Genomic DNA, 24,123 nt, shown 5'->3' with positions numbered 1-24,123 from the left:
CCTAAGAGGAAAGAGACCATTGTTTCGGGGTGCATGAGGAGAGGGGATTCAGAACACCGCCTACACAAGCTCCAGAGATGGGCGCGAGCCACAGCTATCAGCGCGGACCCCAGAGATGGTCATGAAATGCTAAGGCTGCTGCTGCAGCCACCAAGAGGCCTGTGTGCAAGCACAGGTCACTATCCACACCTCCCCTCCCAGGAGCCTGTGCAGCCCGCCACTGCCAGGGTCCCGTGATCCAGGGACAACTTCCCTGGGAGAATACATGGCGTGCCACAGGCTGTTGCAACATCATGCTGGTCTCTGCCGCCGCAGGCTTGCCCCACATTCCGTACCCCTCCCTCCCCCTGGCCTGAGTGAGCCAGAGCCCCCTAATCAGCTGCTACTTTAACCCCATTCTTTCTGAGCGAAGAACAGATGCCCTCAGGCGACCTACATGCAGAGGCAGGGCCAGATCCAAAGCTGAACCCCAGGAGCTGTGCGAACAAAGAAGAGAAATTTCTCAGTGCAGCCTCAGAAGCAGCAGATTAAATCTCCACAATCAACTTGATGTACCCTGCATCGCTGGAATACCTGAATAGACAACGAATCATCCCAAAATTGAGGCGGTGGACTTTGGGAGCAACTGTAGACTTGGGGTTTGCTTTCTGCATCTAATTTGTTTCTGGTTTTATGTTTATCTTAGTTTAGTATTTAGAGCTTATTATCATTGGTAGATTTGTTTATTGATTTGGTTGCTCTCTTCCTTTTTTAATTTTTTTTTTCCTTTTTCTCTTTTTGTGAGTGTGTATGTGTATGCTTCTTTGTGTGATTTTGTCTGTATAGCTTTGCTTTTACCATTTGTCCTAGCGTTCTGTCTGTCTGGTTTGGTTTTTTTTTAGTATAATTTTTAGTGCTTGTTATCATTGGTGGATTTGTTTTTTGGTTTGGTTGCTCTCTTCTTTCCATCTTTCTTTTCTTTTTATTACTTTTTTACTTTTTAATTTTTAATAATATTTATTTTTATTTTTTATTGTAATAACTTTATTTTATTTTATTTTTTTCTTCTTTCTTTCTTTCTTTTTTTTTCTCCCTTTTCTTCTGAGCCGAGTGGCTGACAGAGTCTTGGTGCTCTGGCTGGGTGTCAGGCCTGAGCCTCTTAGGTGGGAGAGCCGAGTTCAGGACATTGGTCCATCAGGGACCTACCGGCCCCACATAATATCAATCAGAGAGAGCTCTCCCAGAGATCTCCATCTAAATGCTAAGACCCAGCTCCACTCAATGACCAGCAAGCTACAGTGTTGGAAACCCTATGCCAAACAACTAGCAAGACAGGAACACAACCCCACCCATTAGCAGACAGGCTGCCTAAAATCATAATAAGTTCACAGACACCCCAAAACACACCACTGGACGTGGTACTGCCCACCAGAAAGACAAGATCCAGCCTCATCCATGAGAACACAGGCACCAGTCCCCTCCATCAGGAAGCCAACACAACCCACTGAACAAACCTTACCGCTGGGGACAGACACCAAAAACAACGGGAACTATGAACCTTCAGCCTGCAAAAAGGAGACCCCAAACACAGTAAGTTAAACAAAATGAGAAGACAGAGAAATACACAGCAGATGAAGGAGCAAGGTAAAAACCCACCAGACCAAACAAATGAAGAGGATATAGGCAGTCTACATGAAAAAGAATTCAGAGTAATGATAGTAAAGGTGATCCAAAATCTTGGAAATAGAATGGAGAAAATACAAGAAACGTTTAATAAGGACCTAGAGGAACTAAAGAGCAAACAAACAATGATGAACAACACAATAAATGAAATTAAAAATTCTCTAGAAGGTATCAATAGCAGAATAACTGAGGCAGAAGAACGGATAAGGGACCTGGAAGATAAAATAGTGGAAATAACTACCGCAGAGCAGAATAAAGGAAAAAGAATGATAAGAATTGAGGACAGTCTCAGAGACCTCTGGGACAACATTAAACACACCAACATTCGATTTACAGGGGTCCCAGAAGAAGAAGAGAAAAAGAAAGGGACTGATAAAATATTTGAAGAGATTATAGTTGAAAACTTCCCTAATATGGGAAAGTAAATAGTCAAGTCCAGGAAGCACAGAGAGTCCCATAGAGGATAAATCCAAGGAGAAACATGCCAAGACACATATTAATCAAACTATCAAAAATTAAATACAAAGACAAAATATTAAAAGCAGCAAGGGAAAAACAACAAATAACATACAAGGGAATCCCCAAAAGGTTAACAGTTGATCTTTCAGCAGAAACTCTGCAAGCCAGAAGGGAGGGGCAGGACATATTTAAAGTGATGAAAGGGAAAAACCTACAACCAAGATTACTCTACACAGCAAGTATCTCATTCAGATTCGACAGAGAAATTAAAATCTTTACAGACAAGCAAAAGCTGAGAGAATTCAGCACCACCAAACCAGCTTTACAACAAATGCTAAAGGAACTTCTCTAGGCAGGAAACACAAGAGAACGAGAAGACCTACAATAACAAACCTAAAACAATTAAGAAAATGGTAATAGAAACATACATATCAATAACTACCTTAACTGTAAATGGATTAAATGCTCCATCCAAAAGACATAGACTGGCTGAATGGATACAAAAACAAGACCCGTATATATGCTGTCTACAAGAGACCCACTTCAGACCTAGGGACACATACAGACTGAAAGTGAGGGGATGGAAAAAGATACTCCATGTAAGTGGAAATCAAAAGAAAGCTGGAGTAGCAATTCTCATATCAGACAAAATAGACTTTAAAATAAAGACTATTACAAGAGACAAAGAGGGACACTACATTATGATCAAGGGATCAATCCAAGAGGATATAACAATTGTAAATATTTATGCACCCAACATAGGAGCACCTCAATACATAACGCAAATGCTAACAACCATAAAAGGGGAAATCGACAGTAACACAATCATAGTAGGGGACTTTAACCCCACTTTCACCAATGGACAGATCATCCAAAATGAAAATAAATAAGGAAACACAAGCTTTAAATGATACATTAAACAAGATGAACTTAATTGATATTTATAGGACATTCCATCGAAAAACAACAGAATACACTTTCTTCTCAAGTGCTCATGGAACCTTCTCCAGGATAGATCACATCTTGGGTCACAAATCAAGCTTTGGTAAATTTAAGAAAATTGAAATCGTATCAAATATCTTGTCCGACCACAACACTATGAGACTAGATATCAATTACACGAAAAAGTCTGTTAAAAATACAAACACAGGGAGGCTAAACAATACACTACTAAATAACCAAGAGATCACTGAAGAAATCAAAGAGGAAATCAAAAAAATACCTAGAAACAAATGACAATGAAAACACGATGACCCAAAACCTATGGGATGCATCTAAAGCAGTTCTGAGAGGGAACTTTATAGCAATACAATCCTACCTCAAGAAACAAGAAACATCTCAAATAAACAACCTAACCTTACACCTAAAGCAATTAGAGAAAGAAGAACAAAAAAACCCCAAAATTAGCAGAAGGAAAGAAATCATAAAGATCAGATCAGAAATAAATGAAAAGGAAATGAAGGAAACAATAGCAAAGATCAATAAAACTAAAAGCTAGTTCTTTGAGAAGATAAACAAAATTGATAAACCATCAGCCAGACTCATCAAGAAAACAGGGGAGAAGATTTTGATTCAACAAATCAATAGAATTAGAAATGAAAAAGGAGAAGTAACAACTGACACTGCGGAAATACAAAGGATCATAAGAGATTAATATAGGCAACACTATGCCAATAAAATGGACAACCTGGAAAAATGGACAAATTCTTAGAAAAGCACAACCTTCTGAGACTGAACCAAGAAGAAACAGAAAATATAAACAGACCAATCACAAGCACTGAAATTCATACTGTGATTAAAAATCTTCCAACAAACAAAAGCCCAGGACCACATGGCTTCACAGGCGAATTCTATCAAACATTTAGAGAAGAGCTAACACCTAACCTTCTCAAACTCTTCCAAAATATAGCAGAGGGAGGAACACTCCCAAACTCATTGTATGAAGCCACCATCACCCTGATACCAAAACCAGACAAAGAAAGAAAACTACAGGCCAATATCACTGATGAACATAGATGCAAAAATCCTCAACAAAATACTAGCAAACAGAAACCAACAGCACATTAAAAGGATCATACACCATGATCAAGTGGGGTTTCTCCCAGGAATGCAAGGATTCTTCAATATACTCAAATCAATCAATGTGATAAACCCTATTAACAAATTGAAGGAGAAAAACCATATGATCATCTCAATAGATGCAGAAAAAGCTTTTGACAAAATTCAACATCCATTTCTGATAAAAACCCTCCAGAAAGTAGGCATAGAGGGAACTTACTTCAACATAATAAAGGCCCTATGTGACAAACCCACAGCAAACATCGTTCTCAATGGTGAAAAACTGAAACCATTTCCACTAAGATCAGGAACAAGACAAGGTTGTGCACTCTCACCACTATTATTCAACATAGTTTTGGAAGTTTTAGCCACAGCAAAAAGAAATAAAAGGAATCCAAATCGGAAAAGAGGTAAAACTGTCACTGTTTGCAGATGACATTATGCTATACATACAGAATCCTAAAGATGCTACCAGTAAACTACTAGAGCTAATCAATGAATTTGGTAAAGTAGCAGGATACAAAATTAATGCACAGAAATCTCTTGCATTCCTGTATACTAATGATGAAAAATCTGAAAGAGAAATGAAGGAAACACTCCCATTTACCACTGCAACAAAAAGAATAAAATACCTAGGAATAAACCTACCTAAGGAGACAAAAGACCTGTATGCAGAAAACTATAAGACACTGATGAAAGAAATTAAAGAAGATACAAACAGATGGAGAGATATACCATGTTACTGGATTGGAAGAATCGACATTGTGAAAATGACTCTACTACCCAAAGCAATCTACAGATTCAATGCAATCCTTATCAAACTACCAATGGCATTTTTCACAGACTAGAACAAAAAATTTCACAATTTGTATGGAAACACAAAAGACCCTAAATAGCCAAAGCAATCTTGAGAAACAAAAACGGAGCTGGAGGAATCAGGCTCCCTGACTTCAGAGTATACTACAAAGCTACAGTAATCAAGACAGTATGGTACTGGCCCAAAAACAGAAATATAGATCAATGGAACAGGATAGAAAGCCCAGAGATAAACCCACGCACATATGGTCACCTCATCTTTGATAAAGGAGGCAAGAATATACAATGGAGAAAAGACAGAAGTGGTGCTGGGAAAACTGGACAGGTACATGTAAAAGAATGAAATTAGAACACTCCCTGACACCATACACACAGAAAAACCTCAAAATGGATTAAAGACCTAATGTAAGGCCAGACACTATCAAACTCTTAGAGGAAAACATAGGCAAAACACTCTATGACATAAATCACAGCAAGATCCTTTTTGACCCACCTCCTAGAGAAATGGAAATAAAACCAAAAATAAACAAATGGGACCTAATGAAACTTAAAAGCTTTTGCACAGCAAAGGAACCCATAAACAAGATGAAAAGACAACCCTCAGAATGGGAGAATATATTTGCAAATGAAGCAACTGACAAAGGATTAATCTCCAAAATATACAAGCAGCTCATGCAGCTCAATATTAAAAAACAAACAACCCAATCCAAAAATGGGCAGAAGACCTGAATAGACATTTCTCCAAAGAAGATATACAGATTGCCAACAAACACATGAAAGGATGCTCAACATCATTAATCATTAGAGAAATGCAAATCAAAACTACAATGAGGTATCACCTCACACTGGTCTGAATGGCCATCATCAAAAAATCTACAAACAATAAATTCTGGAGAGGGTGTGGAGAAAAGGGAACCCTCTTGCACTGTTGGTGGGAATGTAAATTGATACAGCCACTAAGGAGAACAATATGGAGGTTCCTTAAAAAACTAAAAATAGAACTACCACATGACCCAGCAATCCCACTACTGGGCATATACCCTTAGAAAACAATAATTCAAAAAGTCATGTACCATAATGTTCATTGCAGCTCTATTTACAATAGCCAGGACATGGAAGCAACCTAAGTGTCCATCAACAGATGAATGGATAAAGAAGATGTGGCACATATATACAATGGAATATTACTCAGCCATAAAAAGAAATGAAATTGAGTTATTTGTAGTGAGGTGGATGGACCTAGAGACTGTCATACAGAGTGAAGTAAGTCAGAAAGAGAAAAACAAATACCGTATGCTAACACATATATATGGAATCTAAAAAAAAAAAAATGGTTCTGAAGAACCTAGGGGCCAGACAGGAATAAAAACGCAGACGTACAGAATGGACTTGAGGACACGGGGAGGGGGAAGGGTAAGCTGGGATGAAGTGAGAGAATGGCATGGGCACATATGCACTACCAAATATAAAATAGATAGCTAGTGAGAAGCAGCTGCATAGCACAGGGAGATCAGCTCTGTGCTTTGTGACCACCTAGAGGGGTGGGATAGGGAGGGTGGGAGGGAGATGCAAGAGGGAGGAGATTTGGGATATATGTATATGTATAGCTGATTCACTTTGTTATATAGCAGAAACTAACACACCATTGTAAAGCAATTATCCTCCAGTAAAGATGTTAAAAAAAAAAAAGTGTTAGCCATTGTTGTTATACCCCATCTCCACCCAGCCCAAACTCTTCTCTGATCTCAGAAACTCCAGTCTGAAATTCATAAACTCCCGATATTTTCAGTCCCTTCACTTTTTCTGAATGTCTCTTTGCCTTTTTGTTTTGACTAAAACTTGGCTTTCCTTTGAGGACACTGCCTCCCTTTCAGCTGTCAGAGTGAACGCTGATTTTTCTCATGTCCCCCAACTCACTCCAAACTGTTTCTCTTTCATCCTTCAAAAACTGGCTTCTTTGAAGCATACTTTAGCACTCTGTACCTCCTAATCATGTTCCCTCAGCCACTGATGACTCCAACCTCCGGCTCACAGTTTCACTGTCCCTGCCATCGTTCTTAGAAACCTCAGCATCCATATGGTGATCCATCCAACAACCAACAATCTAGAACCAACAATCATTCTTTCAGTGACCCACTACCATGTCTGCATCCATCACACCCTTCTTGTTCTCACTCTCATCAGTACCCAACCTAGACTTCATGGTTCATCCCTTATAAGACCCTTGATTCCCTTTATTGATCTTGCTTGGTAAAACCCCAATCCTAGTTAAACCTGACTGTCCTCTTAGCACCAAGAAGAACACTATGAAAGAAATTCACACAACTGCGTTGACTGAGTCACTTCAAAATTATAGCCACAGATGTCAAATTGGCACTCGATACTGCCAAATGATGCAACTACACTTCCCTAGTAAATTTATTTTCCCATTCCCTGAGAGGTCTATTTTATGTCTTGTTCTCTCTCCTGGAATCTTCAACATCTGTCTTGAGCTGTTGACTGGACTATATATGTCATAGAGAAAATGTTTAAAGCCAAACTAGACCTACCTTTTCCTTCCACCTCAAGTCTACAAACCCAGCTGCATCTCTGCCTACACATTCTGCCTTCCCATCTGCGACAGCATCCCTGTTCTATCTAGAATTTGTTTTCTCAAGGATCTTAAATTATCTTTTTTCTACATCATTAAATTCTCCCTATATTTTGGATTTTTCTCATCAGCATACAAACATGCTAAAATCCTACTTTAAAAAAAAACACAAACAGCATAAAAGACAAAACAAAATGAAACAAAACAGCCTCTCCCTTGATTTGTCACTCTCTTACAGCCACTACCCTACTTCTCTATTCCCGTGCCAACAAGAGTCCACTTTCTCATCTCCCCATGGCCCTCTCTTCAGCCCACTCCAATGGGCTTTATTCCAATCATTTGCACTGAAGTGGTTCTTATCAAGGTCATCACAGATCTCTACCTTGAGAGAACCAGTGATCAGTTATGTATCCTCATTTGACTTCACTTCTCAACAGCATCTGGTTCCTTCTTGAAACACTTCTTAATTTTTCCTTCCAGCTTTCTGGCTGTTTGTGTCCTCCAGGGATCTGTCCTCCACTCTCTCCTCTTCTTTTTCTATGTTCTCCTACTAAACAAGTTCACACTGTTCCATGGCTTCAAATATCCTTTTAATGCTGATGACTCTCAAATGTTTGTTTCCAACTGGAGTCTCTTCCCTGAACTCCAGATTCATATATCCAAATATCTCCTAACCTTTCAATTTAGATGTCTAATAATTATCTTAAGCTTATATGACCACAACTTCCCTCCCTAAGTCTTTTCCCATAAAGCCTTTCCCATTTCATTAAATGGTATACTAGGCCAAAATCCTGGAGTCATTACTGATTCCTTTCTTTCCTTCATGGGCTGCATCCAGGTCTCTGTATGTCCTGTTGGCCCTACCCCCAAAATATATCCCAAATCCACCTGCTTCTCATCACCTTCCTACTACAGTTTGCATTCCAACCACCATCATCTCTCACCAGGAGAGATGTACTGGTCCCTTTACACTCTAGTATCCACACCCCAGCCTGAGTGATTTACCTAAATATATAAATCACATCATGCCACTCTCCCTCCCCCACCCACATGGAATCCCGTTACCCAAAGAATAAAGTCCAAATTCCTTATTGTGGCCACAAGGCTCTGCATGATCTGGACAGTTCTTCCACCATAACCCCATCTCCTACTCAACTTCTCATTCTGTACATGCCAAACACACTGGCCTTTTGTTCTTGGAGTACCCCAGGCTGTTTCCTAACAGCCTTTGCATGTGCTCTTCTTTCTGCTTACAACACTCTTCCCCCAAATATTCATGTGGCTACTTCCTTGATATATTGTATATTTCTCTGTGTTGGAACATAAATTCCTTGATGGCAGAGCTTCTGCTGGTTTTGTTGACTGCTGCATCCCCAGCATATGAACAATCCATGGAACATAGTATGTGTTTAATAAATACTTATAGCCTGATGCTCTCTTCTAAAGCCTTCCTTGCATCCTTACTGCTTTTAGAATGGGCATTGTACTTTAGCTGAGCATTCAAGAATCGTAATGACTAAACCACTCCAACACTCAAACTTTATTGCCTTCTACTGTTTAAAGCCTACTCTCTTCCAGGGTGTGAATGCTTTTTTTTTTTTTTTTAACATCTTTATTGGAGTATAATTGCTTTACAATGGTGTGTTAGTTTCTGCTTTATAACAAAGTGAATCAGTTATACATATACATACGTTGCCATATCTCTTCCCTCTTGCATCTCCCTCCTTCCCACCCTCCCTATCCCACCCCTCTAGGTGGTCACAAAGCACAGAGCTGATCTCCCTGTGCTATGCGGCTGCTTCCCACTAGCTATCTATTTTACGTTTGGTAGTGTATATATGTCCATGCCACTCTCTCACTTTGTCCCAGCTTACCCTTCCCCCTCCCCATATCCTCAAGTCCATTCTCTAGTAGGTCTGTGTCTTTATTCCCATCTTGCCACTAGGTCCTTCATGATGCTTTTTGAACAATGCCTTTGTTCAGTCTGTTTCCTCTACGTATAGTGCCCTCACCATAACGCTCCCTTTGTTTAAACTCCACACTTCTATCAAAGCCCAGCTTAAGAACTGTCAGGCCCTCCTAGATCACACCAGCCCACAGCGATCTCTCCTTACTCCAAATTCCTATTGCCCTTATAACTGCTCCTTTCACAAAGCAATATACTGCATCATTGGGGCCTTTTTTAAATGTCTGTCCTGTCTCCCCAGTTAAATATAAACACCCAAAACAGAATTGGTTGTAAAATGTTGTGAATCCCCAGTACCCTCTTAGAGTGACTCATACATTGTAGGTAGGCGTTCGGTGTTTGTACATAAATTTTATGCCTCTTCTAATGCTTCAATTGTACAGTCTATTAGCAGCCATTTATTAACTGCCCATTGGGTTCCAGATGAACTAGTGCTTTTAGCATCTAGTTCATCTTTCCTGAGGACACTTGACAGCTATGATTTCATCATCACCAGCCTTTTATTCATCCTACATAGGCCTTCAGTCTGTGCGTCTGCATTATTACCCTCAATGGTTTATTTTCCAATTATTTTATTATCCCAATTATGCTCTGTCTTTTAAAATTCGGGATCTAAAATTTTAACAAAATTATAACTAGAGAAGGTCAATACAAGAATTAAATAAAACGCCATATATAAAGTGCCTCACACTAGAGTTGGAGTGTAAGGGGGATCAATAACGACAGCTATAAATTACAGGTTCTTCCCAAATGAAATCTACCTGCCTAGCATAGTGTTGTACATATCTGTAATGATTAAAACTGATTTTGACAGTGTGTGTGTTTCTGTGTACAGAGAACTTTCTATGCTCTCAGTTTTGTGGGGGAAAAGAAGAGAAGGCAAGGCTCTGGTCAGCCTCTCTGGGCTGACATCTACTTGGAGTCAAGATTGAAAGCCATGGAATGGGGATGATAAGGAGACACATATTACCAAGCATTAAATGGAGTCCTAATAATAGCAACACCTCTTTGTTTTATGGAGTTGATGAATATTCTTTTATTTGCTCCTCTCAACCCTGCAAAGTCAGTGTTATTATCCTCACTCCACAGATAAAGGAACTAAAGCTCTGAGAGGTTGATTCACCCTTCTTACATGATAGAGCCTGGGTTCAAGTCCATTATTCTGGCTTCATGCTGCATGTTCTTTGCAACACAGTTTTTATTCATTTGCTCATTCTTTCATTCACTTGTCTGGTCATGCATTCAGCAAATATTTGTTTGTTACCAATTATATGTCAGGCACTGTGCTAGGTGATTGGGATAGAAGGCAATAAGATACTGCCCTTGGCCTCTGGGTCTAGAACATAGAGAAGAGGCAGAGACACTATGTATTAAAGAAATTCCTAAGGGCTGGTTCTAGAAATACTACCCCAGTGAACCAGCTGATTATTCAATCCTTATTCCCCCCAAGAATACTCTATTATTCTATTATTATACTCTATTATTAATAGAGTATTAATATTATCATTAATACTCTATTATTTCCCCATTATCTCTATTATTCTCTGTACTCATAGAGAATAGTAGTGATCTCTTGTTTCTGTTTTCAAACTCAGGGACATTGAGACCAGGAAAGACCAAATGGCTTGCACACTATCATGTGCATCAGCAACAAAGGCTGTAATGTCAGGGGTGCTTTGCTCCCCATCCCAGGTATAGTCTACGGATATGCTTTGCTCATCACCACCAATATGTCCCTGGTATACTGGGCTGACTGATGTTTTGCAAACACAATCCTGTGTAAAAACAGTAGGAGAGCTTTCTATTTAAAGGAATCTTCTGATGAATCTTTATAATTATTATTGTCTTACGTTCTGGTCCTAACCATGTTTCTTAAAAGAAAAAATTCTGCTTTCTCTCTATGTCCTTGCTTTTTAGTTACTTCTCAAACACTTTAAATTCTGAGTCAGCCTTTTCTGAAACCATTCTTGTTATGGAAATTAGCTGAAAAAAAACCCACTGGACTCTTTTTCAGTCCTTATCTTACTTGAACTTCCTTCCATATCTCATGCTCCTGTTTTCTTAAAATTCTGTGATATCACATTATCTTGTTGACGAATCCCAACTCAACATCTTTAGACTTGATAGAACTTAAGTTTCAGATTCACCTCTCCATCTATCCACTGGGCAACTCATTCATTCATTCAACAAATATTTACTGGGTGCCTACTAGGTGGCAGGGAATGGGCTATATCTTGAGACTAACATGAACAAGGAACTTATTGTCTGGGGGTGAGGAGTGGGAAATAGATATTCACAAGCAACTCAATGGGTCTAAAAATGAACTCATGATTTTTCTTTGCAAATGTCTCCTTTAATCTACATGCACTTAAAATTCCTGCAGTCATTCCAGACATTCAAGTCAGAACTTACAAGGTTTCCTCTGCCTCCCTTTTGTTCATCCACAAACTCTTGGCTAAGTCCTTTCAAGTCTATGTCATAAGTTTATCTCCATTCCCACTGCTCCTGCCGTAGCTCAGATCCTCACCATCTTTTGCCTAGTTTACCAGGTAATGTCCAAAATGGTCTCTTCACCTCTGGCCTAAGACCAGCACCCACTGCCCCATGCTGCTCCAGCTGTGTTTCTCTTACCATGAGAGTGACCTTTCTAAATCCCGACATTTCAACCTTTCAACCTTTCAACCTGACATTTCGCTGCTAAAATCTCTTTAAAATCTCCCTTCCCTTCAGGAAAAGTCCAAACACCTTCTTATACATTAGAGGTCCTTCTAACTGGGCTCCTGCCTACCTTCCAGCCCTGCTTCCCATTGTGCCTCCCCAATCACCCCAACTGCCAACATACACACATCCTATGCTCTAGTGATGAATAACAGAGTTTCTCAGATACTGCATGAAAATTCAGTGCAAATATTCCCTCCTTTGGGTAGCCATTTCCAACATCCTCCCTTAGGCAGAGTGCTTTTGTTACTTTCTCCTTTGGACACCACTGCGCATTACACGTAATAATTAGTGTAGCCCCTGATCATTGAGCATTTACCAGTTCTGACATCATGCCAGACCCAGAGGCAATATGATACAGTGTTTAAGAATCTGAGCTTTGGAGATAGCAAGGTTGGTTCAAATCCCAATCTATCATTTATTTAGCAGAATGATCTACAGCAAGATACTTAAACTCTCTACATCCCAATTTCTTCATCTTTAATATGAGCAATAATAAAACCCCTTTCATTGAGCTGTTGTAAGGATTAATGAGACAAAGTACAAAAAATGTTTAGTATGGTATCTGTTACACCATAAGCTATTATTAAGTTGAAGTCATAATTATTGTTTTTGCTAGTATACTTTTTACATATATCATGGGGAATTTGCCCCCAAACCCTAGACGTTTTATCTTCATTTCACAGCTAAGGAGGTTAGATTACTTGCCCAAAGTCATATAATTAGAGAGCAACAAAGTTAGATTTTAAATCCATAGACAAAACACCATTATAGCCCTTAGGACACTGTGTGAAATGTATTTACTGTGTACCCAGCTCTCCACGTGGAAGGGAAGCTCCCTGAAGGCAAAGACTTTGTCATATTCATATTTCACATAGGAAAAGTTTGAGAATGAATGAACAAATCAACAGCTATGTTTCAGCCAAGGCTGACTGATGGCTGTGAGATTGCAGTCCTGGGAGAGGGAAAAAGTGGCTGGTATGCTCACGGTGGCAATGGAACATGAGCTACCACCAGGCCCCTGGGTCACTCACTCATTGCTTCTATCTGCACATGGATGAGGTTCTCAATGTCCTCCTGTAGGGTCTGATGGGGCTTCAGGGGGATGGGCAGGTAGCCGTAGTGCTCTCTGTTGCAGAGGTGCATCTGGATGCCTGAGGACACAAGAGAGGGACAAAACTGGCCAATCAGAAAATACACTTCTTAGTTCTACAATGACAACTAAGAAAAAAGAGACTAGGCTGTGGCCAAAGCTGAGTTTGGCACTGAAATTGAACAAGTAGTTGTTCCGGGCAGGGTGTGTAGACCTCAAAAATGCTCCTTTATTAAGAAAGTGTAACCAGAATTTGGGGCAAATAAAAACCCTGGGCCATTCTTCGGCTCAGAGGAAATTGATTTTTTTCTCTCTGAAGAGAAAGCATCCTTGTGGCCTGAAATGAACACTAAAGGCATGACGGGATCAAAAAGGAGGCAAGGAATTCCCGCTCCAGAGAACAGAATGGAACACTGTAATCCACCTACAGGAAATAAAGAGAAAATGAGGAATAAAAGCCACATTTGATGTGAAAGCAAACAGGAAAATCCTGTAAGGCTGACAGATTATTAAAGCTAACTCTAGGCATATGTAGAACAAAAAATAAAAAACAAAAGAAACTTAAAATTTTCCATGATTCTCCACGGTTTGATTTCTTCTCTTAGCACGCATGGATTTGGAGTCAACCAACAGACATGAAATTTCTATAAAAGAGTCAGAAAGGGACAAAAGAAAGTCTGCATTCCAAGTCCTGTTAAGAACCTTCAGTATGACAATACCAGAGACATAGCACAGCCCTCTTGTTTTCAAAACCCGTCTTCACAGCCCCAGCTGGCTAACTCCAAGAGTTATATATAGCATCTGTGTTCAACCAGGGAGCTATGAATATTGGAATCAAGAGGGTCTCAGAGAGATCCAGCAACTGACAGTCCTGACTAATGAAAAGACTGCTTAGGTAAAAGGTGAGTCTGCCAAGATCTGGTCCATGTGTCCAAGCTTCTGATCTGTTAATTTCTATAATCACCTATGCTTTCCAGACAGAGAATTACCTGCATAGCGACTTCTCTATTTTGTGCAGATGAAACTTCCTCCAGTCAGTTGCATCACCTGCCATATCAGGTGGAGCTGTCTTGTGGCATTAACAGAGAAGAACGAACAAAGAAAAGAGCTCTTATCCTCCCCTTTACTGCACCCGGCTCCCATCAGGGCTGGTCCAGCAAGCACTGTCACTTCTCTTGCCTTCACCAAGAGGACTCACTAGCTCTACTGTTTGCCGACATGAATGCTTCTGAGAAACTTCAAATCCAAACGGACCCTCCTGCAAAGTCGTGATGAATTCAGGAAACAGAAGGGAAATGATTTAATGTTTAGGTTGCCTCTCTACCCTAATTAGGTAAATAATTTTACCATTCGACTTTCCAAAGCTTCAGTAAAAAGGGGAGGTGAGACCTAGCCAAGCTATCCATCAAGTGTGAGGGGAGAAGAAAGGCATTTTCAGACGTGCAAGGTCATAAATATTTACTTGCCATCACACTTCCTCAGACAGTGACTGGAGGATGTGGAAGAAGAAGAAGAAAGAGGAGGAGGGGGAGGATTACAAAAAAAACCCAAAAAACAAAAAACAAGGAAGACGCAGGACATGGTGAACAGGAGAGTCAATACAGAAGAGAAGAGGAGGGAGCTGCAGCTCCGCAGCTGTGGCACCTCTCACGTTAGAGAACAACAGGCAGCTCCAGGACAGACATCTTTACACACACACACAAAGAACATCTGCTAAATCTGACCGTTCTAAGAGGAGTTTTAGACAGTCAGGGATTAGTTTTGGATGGCGTTAGTAATAATAAAACTAAGCAAATAAAAAAGGCAATTGTTAAGTCAGATATGAAAGGAAAACTAGCCATAGTCCATAAATGGAATTAGGTTCACATGATTATAAGAGCAAAAACACTGACCATGGCTCTTTCTTAAAGTACCACGTAACTACATCAAGAGGACAGGGTGATGGGAAGAATGCGTTTGCGTGAACGTGGCAGAGGGAGGGGAGAGAACTAACTCCTCCTCTTCACTAGGGAGTCAATAGATATTTGCCTAAAGCAAAACCAGAAACTCAAGAAGCAGCATTATAAGCATGCTACTTAGAAACATGGATGTGACTCTTACACTTGTACCATCATCTGGAAGAGTTAAAAGTGCTTGTCTTCTAAAAGAAGGAAATGGTACAGGGAGGTGACACCCAGGGGACTTCTAATTTTATAATAAACTGGGGGGGACTATTCGAATTGATTCAACTATCTGCCTGGATAATTGGATAAAAATATAAAAAATTTAAAAGAAAATGTGTTGATAATTAGATAAAATCTATGAAGGAACTTGGCACTCAGTGAAAGCTACTTCTGGGCAAACAATTTTCTCTTTGAAAAAGAATGGTGAAGGATACTATATCTTGAAGGCCTGTACTTCTTTTATGAAGATAGCAAACATTTTCTTGCACTCACTTAGTACGTTAACGTTGCAAGATTGATCTACCTACCTTTATCCTTGGTGATGGAAGCTCAGAGTTTGAGAAGCTGTGATTTGCCCAAGGTCACACCTCTGTCCCTAAAGAGCCATTAGTGCCAAACCTCTGCCCCTAAAGAGCCAACGCCAAGTATCTCTCTACCTACCCAGGATTTGGAAATCGAGTCTCAAAACCAGTAAACACTCTGGATTGCCATCCCCGCACATGGGAGGCACTTTCAAGCACTCCCCGTGATGTGCAGGAGGAAGCTCTGCCTGCCCGTCACCCACATCTCTTGCCTCTTTTGACTCACGGCAGACATTTGGAGGATGACTGGCTGGTGCCAAAGAGGGTTACTGTGGCAGTGATACACAGCCCAGATCACTGGCCACAGCGGGAGGTGAACTCCCAACCCTGGCTTCATTAGAGCCACAGAGACTTGCCCATGACCCCTGTGCTCTCTTCTTGGGCTGGATGGGTAGCCACGCCCCAGCACTCCAGCACCCTTGGATTGCCCCTGTCACTCCTCACCCACATGTGGCAATGCCTGGAGTTGGAGGTGAAAGATTAAGGGTTGAGGTTTGTGGTTAGATGGTCCTGCCTGGGACATGTGGACCCTCTATTTCCTTCTGGACATTTAAAAAAGGATACTCCATGGGACTTCCCTGGTGGTGCCGTGGTTAAGAATCCGCCTGCCAATGCGGGGGACAAGGGTTCGAGCCCTGGTCTGGGAAGATCCCACATGCCACAGAGCAACTAAGCCCGTGCGCCACAACTACTGAGCCTGCGTTCTAGAGCCCGCGAGCCACAACTACTGAGCCCGCATGCCACAACTACTGAAGCCTGCGTGCCTAGAGCCCGTGCTCCGCAACAAGAGAAGCCACCGCAGTGAGAAGCCTGCGCACCACGATGAAGAGTAGCCCCCGCTTGCCACAACTAGAGAAAGCCCGTGTGCAGCAACAAAGACCCAGCACACCAAAAAAAAAAAAAAAAAAAATGATACCCCAATGGATGATCCATAGCTAGGGAGCTTCCTAAGAGTGAGAACAAAAGAATATAAATCATCTTTCATCAAGACTCTTTCAAGAGAGAAGGGAAGTGCTTTGCTTTGAACCTAAGAGGGAAAGAGCTTAGAAACACTCCATGGGCTGCACAGGACTCCAGGCTCATTCAAGTCTCTTCTAAAAATACTTCAAGCTGAGTAAAAGTGCTATCTTAGAGCCACATGACTGTCAGGAAAGCTCTTTCATTCCCCCAAATGACAGTCATTCTTTCCTATCTTGACTCCTGCCCTGTTCACAGTTTGTACCACTGATCGGACCCCTCAGCTTTCACTGCTTCATAACTATTATTTATGTTTCCACATGTAAAGATCTTATCTCCCCAACTGTCACAGAGCCTAACACAATGCTAGGCACAGCAGGAAAGCCTACAGGACTGACCCTCTCTTCTTGCTTTTCTGCCTCTCTCCTCCCAGCGGAATCACCAAACAGCTCTGGGCCTCTGCACCTGCTTTCAATGTCCTGGGTAGGCCTATGGGAATCTGATCAATAAAGAATGAAGTCCAAGTGAACAGGCCAAGCAAGGGGCATAGCTGAAAAATTCCTATCTAGCTCATGTCATTCTTCCAGCCCCAAATCCAATTCTTGGTTTTAAAAACTATATCATAATAATTTAGTGACTGGGTCACAATAATGCCTTGTGCAATGTCTATCAAGGAGGCCTTTGTTAGGCAAAGATCATTATTGTAATTGTTAATCGCTCAATTTCTTGGAGCATCTTTACTTCAAGCTCTTAAGCAAAGGGACATGCACAAGTTGAAGGACTGGGAAGGCCCTGAGTCTGCTTCCCAACCTGGAGAAATCAGAGCCAATCACAGACCAAGCGGAAAGAAGCAGTTACCATTAACGCTGACACCAGGACCTTCATGAAAACTTCCAATCCACATGAGTAGGAGAACCTTGCTTTTGCCCTGACACAGACCTAAAACATGTCTACACCTGGCCAAAGGGTCTAAATGGTTCTAGCTGCCAAGGGAAAAAATAATCAGCTTTCCATATTTCCACCAAATATTCTCATTCCTACCAAATCTACAACTGATAAGTGGGACACCTAAGGCTTCTAGGATGGCCTGATGTGTGCGTTGTAGCTTGAATTTTATTAATATTCGCAGCTGCCAGCAACCTGCCTCAACCGCCTGGGGTCTGTGCATGATCTCATCCACCCTGACTATACAGCCACATGAATCATAATTATTTCATCATATTAATTATTGGCCCTGTCATCACAATGCTCCATGGCACTTGTCATCACAATGCTCCATGCCCCCTGTCATCACAATGCCCCATGATCCCTTTCATCACAATAATAATATTGTGATTATCTCATCATCATAATTATTTCATCATAATAATCCATGACTCTTTCATCACAATGCTCCAGTACGCCCTTCATGACAATGCTCCATGACCCTTGTCTCTTATACACCATCTGCCTGGTTTCTAAACTCACTTTTGCTAATGGTTAAGTGGCACATTTCTGGCTCATTGATAATGGGACCTGGCCTCTGTCAGGAAGGTCTGAATGAACCTGAGAAGAAAGCCTTGCTTTAGGAATGTTGTGTATCTTCATGTTGAACCACTTTAGTGAATTATATCCTCCCTGACTGCATGTGCAAGTGACCCTGACTGCATGTGCAAGTGACACAAGAGTAATAACCTACTTTCCTACTGACTTGTCATCCTCTAAAAGTCTACAATGGTTCATGAAAGAGTTAAGTCTGGTTTTGCCTTTCCTTCCAGGGGGACTGTGGCAGAGACTGCTGGTTACCTTCCAAAATCTGTTTTCTCCTTCCAGAGAGAGAACTGGGGCTCTAGACTGCATAGAATAAAGACAACATTTTGAGCCTCCCAACATTCTGAGCTAGGTGTTGTCCTATGTCCTAAGTCTGGCTAATGGGCTATGCATGGCAGTGATGTGTTCAGCTCCTGGATGGTACCCTTAAAGGGCTGGAGAGTGCCCTGCCCTCTATGGTTTTCACTCAACAGCTGAAATGCATCTATACTGATGAGACATGTTGGATCGTATGATTAAGGACAATACCTCATGGAAGGTGGAGAAGAAATAGAGAAGGAGCCTGGGTCTCTGAAAACTTTGTGGAACAGAGCCACTGTACTAGCTCTGATTTTTTTTTGAGAAGAAATAAACTTCCATTTTTTAAGCCTGGGTCTTCCCCAGTATACTTTTGGCCCTCTGTCACAGTTTTCTAATTAAGCAAAGGACTCCTATATTGAACAAAGCAATGCAATAGCACCATAAAGAACGAATCACAGGCCCATGGCAACCACCACCACCTTTTTTTTTTTTTTAAAAGAGAGTGGATTCTTGGGTAGGGACCAGTCCTGGCTCTTGGTCATTGGTGCTCACAGGAACAGCAACACAGAGGGTGCTGGTATGGTTACTGCAGACAATTAATTGCCTCTAACGCTACTTGAATAGGAAGCGTATTTCCTTATTAAGAGTGTTTTTTTAATAAAATGCACAAAACAAAGGAGCTGGTTATTTGCAGTGTTTCCATGGTGGCAGTACAACCGCATACAAACAGTACCTGCTTGCCTGCTGGAGAAGGCAAAGACGATGATGTCATCAAAGGTCCAGGTGTAGTCCTGGTGCGGGGGGTAGAACATCAGCTTGTCAGAGGCTTCCTTCCTGAGGTCAATTAGGAATGTGGAGTGGACCATGGGGACCGGAAAGCAGCCCAACCTCTTCCATTCTCTAATCTGAAGATAGTCTGGGGTCCGTTTATAGAAGCCCTGTAAGGAACAAACGGGTGGGTTATGTTCACTGATCTGAGGGCTTCCTCTTTCCCAATCTTCTGTTAGGCTGACTCCTAAGTCATCACCGGTTAAGTACAAGTCCCCAAGCAAAGTCACCTTCTCTCTTCTTATCTTGGCCTAAGAATTTCCAACTGAGCTCAGGAAATGCTATCTACATATAAAACAATACTAGAAGTGTCCTGTTACCAGAAATAATTTTGGTTTCAGCATATCTCTTGATTTAATAGTTTCATAAAAGTATACTTTGTGTTGACTAATGATTGAATATGACATGAGTTATCAGAGGTGGTAGAGCAGAGCAGTTAAGAACACATGTTCTGGGATCCTGGGATCTAGCTGTCTGAGGTTAAATCACACCTCAGCTACTTACTGTCTGTAGGTATTGGTCAGGTTACTCAACCTTGCTGTGCCTATCTCCTCATCTGTAAAATAGGAATGATGGCGCTATCTACTCCACAGGGTTGTCTGTAACAATTAAGGAAGGTAAAACCTGAAAAGTGCTTAGAGCAGTACCTAGCACCAAGAAAGCATCAATAAATATTGGCTATTATTAAAATTACTACATTACATTGGCTGATATTTTTAACTAAACATGCAGTACTTAAACATATAAATGCGGTCTTTTTTCAACGCAATTACTTATTCACTATTCTGGTGGAGCTGCCACTGCGCCACACTTTTGGGGGGATTCCCCTTTTGAAAGTTCCCTCTGGGCAAGCACACAGGACAACCGATGCCCTTACTTTGCGGTTTCTGACACACTGGTTTGGAGCAACCCAGCTTGTTTTCCCTCCAAACTCAACTGTTCATTCAACAAACATCTACTGAGTGCCTACTGTAATCCAGGCTGTGTTAGATGCTGGAGGCTTAGCAGTAAATTGACAATCCCAGTGTTAGCCCTCATGGGGTGCAGAAACCACTGGAGATTTATACTCCAGTGGCACCAACTATAACTCGACTATTGCCAAAGCTCAAACCCATACCAGAGAAGATGAAGATGTGTCTTGACAAAACATACTTAAAAGCATGTGAAGCTTGGAAAGGCATTTCCAAAAACGTTTTAGGCAACGGCAGGCTCATGGAATGAGTGTAAAGTTTCACAGGGCCAGCACTCTGAAGGGCACAATACTCAGTAGTTGCAAAAGTTCTCTCATATTCATTAATCAGTCACATTCCCTTAGGGTCACACTTTCTGCAGTGGTATCACTACCCACACATTAGGCACTGCAGCCTCGTCTCTGACATTTCTTTCAGTGTCTCAACTAGTGTTCTGGCTGAGCTAATGCTCACACGGACTACGTGGTAAGGAAGAAGGATCACAAATTAAGACTTAGAAGATGTGTGTCTTAGAGTCATCTTAACCATCTAGCTGATTGATCTTAGGCCCATGCTTAACCTCTTTGAGCCTAAGTTTCTTCTCCTGAAAAAATGGGGTAAAAGCTGATTTGTCTATCTCACAGGGTTGTAGAAGGGATCACATGGGATACGGTCTGTGAAGATACTTTGGAAACTGTAATGCATTATATGAAGTATTATTATTCCTACAATTTTTTATAAGCCTTAAACTTAAGGGTCACTTAACATCCTTCAACTTATCAATATTCTTCCAAGGGACAAAGGGAAAACTGGTTCTTTAGAGGACTGCCTAAGAACACATGTCAAATACAAAGTTCTAGACTACTTAGAATAATATTCTCAGAATGAGAAGCTTGGAAAATTCATGATGATAATGAATCACTGAATATCCTGGGGGCAGGGAGGAAGGAAGCAGAGAAGGAAAGAAAGAGAGAAAGAGACTTAATATGCTTCCTGCAGACAGGCAGAGGCAACAGATGTGTCATTTTTTCCACATAAACTGAATGTTGTTGGTAATGATTCTGGTTCATTGACCAGATAAAACTGAGGTCATTTTGTTTTGGATGTGTTTAAAGGCTCTGGAAACCAAGGCCTGCCTCAAGCTTATGAAGTCATCGGCTGTTTCTGTTCCTGCCCTAGCAGAAGCCTCACTGGGGATGATAGAGAGCCAGAAAGAGAAATAAATTAGAATTGCCTCTAAATTGCTTAGATTTTACTTTTACTGTGCAAAGTAAGTGAGCTTTTAATATTAAAGCAAATAAGACAACAGAAACTGGGAGGCTGCAGTTACTAGGATAATCCACTCTTCATGCTGGTGTCAATGTACAACTCATTAAAAACACCCCAGGGCTTCCCTGGTGGCGCAGTGGTTGAAAGTCTGCCTGCCATTGCAGGGGACACGGGTTCGAGCCCTGGTCTGGGAAGATCCCACATGCCGTGGAGCAACTGGGCCCGTGAGCTACAACTACTGAGCCTGCGCGTCTGGAGCCTGTGCTCCGCGACGGGAGGGGCCGCGACAGTGAGAGGCCCGCGCACCGCGATGAAGAGTGGCCCCCGCTTGCCGCGACTGGAGAAAGCCCTCACACAGAAACGAAGACCCAACACAGCCATAAATAAATAAATAAATTTATAAAAAAACAAAAAACAAAAAAAACACCCCAGAGTGATTCTGCCATGTGAAGCACTGCAGATTATTAACTGAGAGTGTATGAACTTAAATTTAATATAACAGCTTCTCCCCAAGGAACTGATTGGCTTTTATAAATATGAACTTAATCTGTCCCTAAAAGAGATGTGGATAACATGCATTCAAAATCTCTTGGAGCTACGGGAGATAACTGTGACGAAAGAGTACCGCCTCATCCAGTAGTGTGCTAGAGCCAGGAAGTTTGCAAGTCAGTTGACACGTTGGTAGCTTAAAATCTGTAAAAACAAAAATCACGTTAATCCCCACCATTGTAAATAAACCACAGAGAGCAAGCTTTGCATATTTTTAATAATTATATCATCAAGTGACTGTACTGCAATTTACTTAACCTCTCCCTCAGCTTAAACAACATTTGCATGGTGGAAGTCCTTACACCATGAAAACTGGTAAATGCTACCAATCAAGGGTTTTCCCCCACAGAGAGCCCGTCATTATATATTTATCAGCACACCACTGGCCTCATTCTTCAGAAAGAGGGACTGAAAATTTAGCTCTTTGAGCATCAGAACACACTTAACATATAATTTTTCCCTTAGAGAATCTTTATCCTACATTGATATGTACTACATTGATCAGTTTATCTCTCTAATTTATTAACTAAAGAATAAAAAATATAATCAGCCATAAACATTCACTGCAACAGATCTCTAGACTTCGAAGATTTTACAATGGAAAAGAGAGATGATGGAAATTTAAAATTTTGTTTTTAACTCAAATTTTGTAAAAACATCTACCATGGCAGTTCTAATTATTAGATCTCTTTGGAAATATTTTGGCAACATATCAAAGGTCATTAAAATATTTAATACTCTTTGACTCACTAATTCCAGCTCTCAGAAGCTGTCCCAAGGAAATAATATTAAATATGGAAAATTTTATATTAATTATGATGGTCATTATAATAGTTAAAAGTTGCAAATAACTTAAATGTTTTTAAACTAAGAGAAAGGTTAAGTAAATTGCATTATAGCCACTTGATGATATAGTTAAAAACATGCAAGCTGTTATCTATGATGTTAGAGTGGTAGGGATTAAAATGATTCTTTAAAAAACGTTTTTCTCTTTCCAGTTTTTTATAGTGTTATGTTAGTTTTTTTTTTTTTTTTTTTTAATGAAACTCTCTAGGAGTTAAGCCAGCATTTTATTTATTTATTTATTTTTGGCTGTGTTGGGTCTTCATTTCTGTGCGAGGGCTTTCTCTAGTTGCGGCAAGCGGGGCCACTCTTCATCTCAGTGCGCGGGCCTCTCACTATCGCGGCCTCTCTTGTTGCGGAGCACAAGCTCCAGACGCGCAGGCTCAGTAGCTGTGGCTCACGGGCCCAGTTGCTCCGCGGCATGTGGGATCCTCCCAGACCAGGGCTCGAACCCGCGTCCCCTGCATTGGCAGGCAGACTCTCAACCACTGCGCCACCAGGGAAGCCCCTTATGTTAGTTTTGATGAGCAAAAAAAAATATTTATTTTTTTGAAAATCTCTGAATCAGGGAGAAAAAAGTACAAATTTCAGCAAGCTATAGTGGTTAATTTAAAGCTTCTAATGCTAAGCTCATTAGAATAATTTCTTCATAATTCATCAATACAGAAGAGCTCATGGGGTTGTGGCATTGGACCTGGATTTACCTCCTTTCCTAAAAATGCTTGCTCCAATAACACAATGACAGGCATGTTTCAAGGGAGAAAATCAGAAAAAGATTGATGGGGCTACTGTTGACAGGTGGTTGCCTTGTTAAAACTCATAACCTTAATTCATTAACCAAAAGACTTGCCTGAGGTGTGATTCCGCACCAGAAATTAGAGTACAGGCCCCGAGACTCCAGCATGGGGGCCACAACGGTTTTGTTTTCCGCAATCAGTAGATTGAGGGTCTGTGGATTAGTCAGGAAGTTGTCAACATCTATGAACTAGGAAAAGAAAAGGATAACATCGC

The 24,123-nt window shown here is 41.0% G+C and overlaps 1 protein-coding gene across 3 annotated transcripts in view; it reads right to left on the bottom strand.

The window, feature by feature from the left end:
- COLGALT2 (collagen beta(1-O)galactosyltransferase 2) overlaps positions 1–24,123 on the bottom strand; it is a 137,260-nt gene that overhangs the window by 41,979 nt on the left and 71,158 nt on the right. For all 3 annotated transcript variants that reach the window (XM_061185634.1, XM_061185633.1, XM_061185635.1), the window contains exons 4-6: positions 23,963–24,097; positions 19,407–19,611; positions 13,304–13,423 (exon numbers count right to left, since the gene is read on the bottom strand). In XM_061185634.1, the coding sequence (XP_061041617.1) occupies positions 13,304–13,423; positions 19,407–19,611; positions 23,963–24,097 (460 nt within the window). The remainder of the gene's footprint in view (positions 1–13,303; positions 13,424–19,406; positions 19,612–23,962; positions 24,098–24,123) is intronic.

This window comes from Eubalaena glacialis, chromosome 3 (genome assembly GCF_028564815.1).
Source record: "Eubalaena glacialis isolate mEubGla1 chromosome 3, mEubGla1.1.hap2.+ XY, whole genome shotgun sequence".
NCBI classification, from domain to species: domain Eukaryota; kingdom Metazoa; phylum Chordata; class Mammalia; order Artiodactyla; family Balaenidae; genus Eubalaena; species Eubalaena glacialis.
Note: the sequence above shows the minus strand (reverse complement) of the source record. Positions and strands in the feature narration are given on the sequence as shown.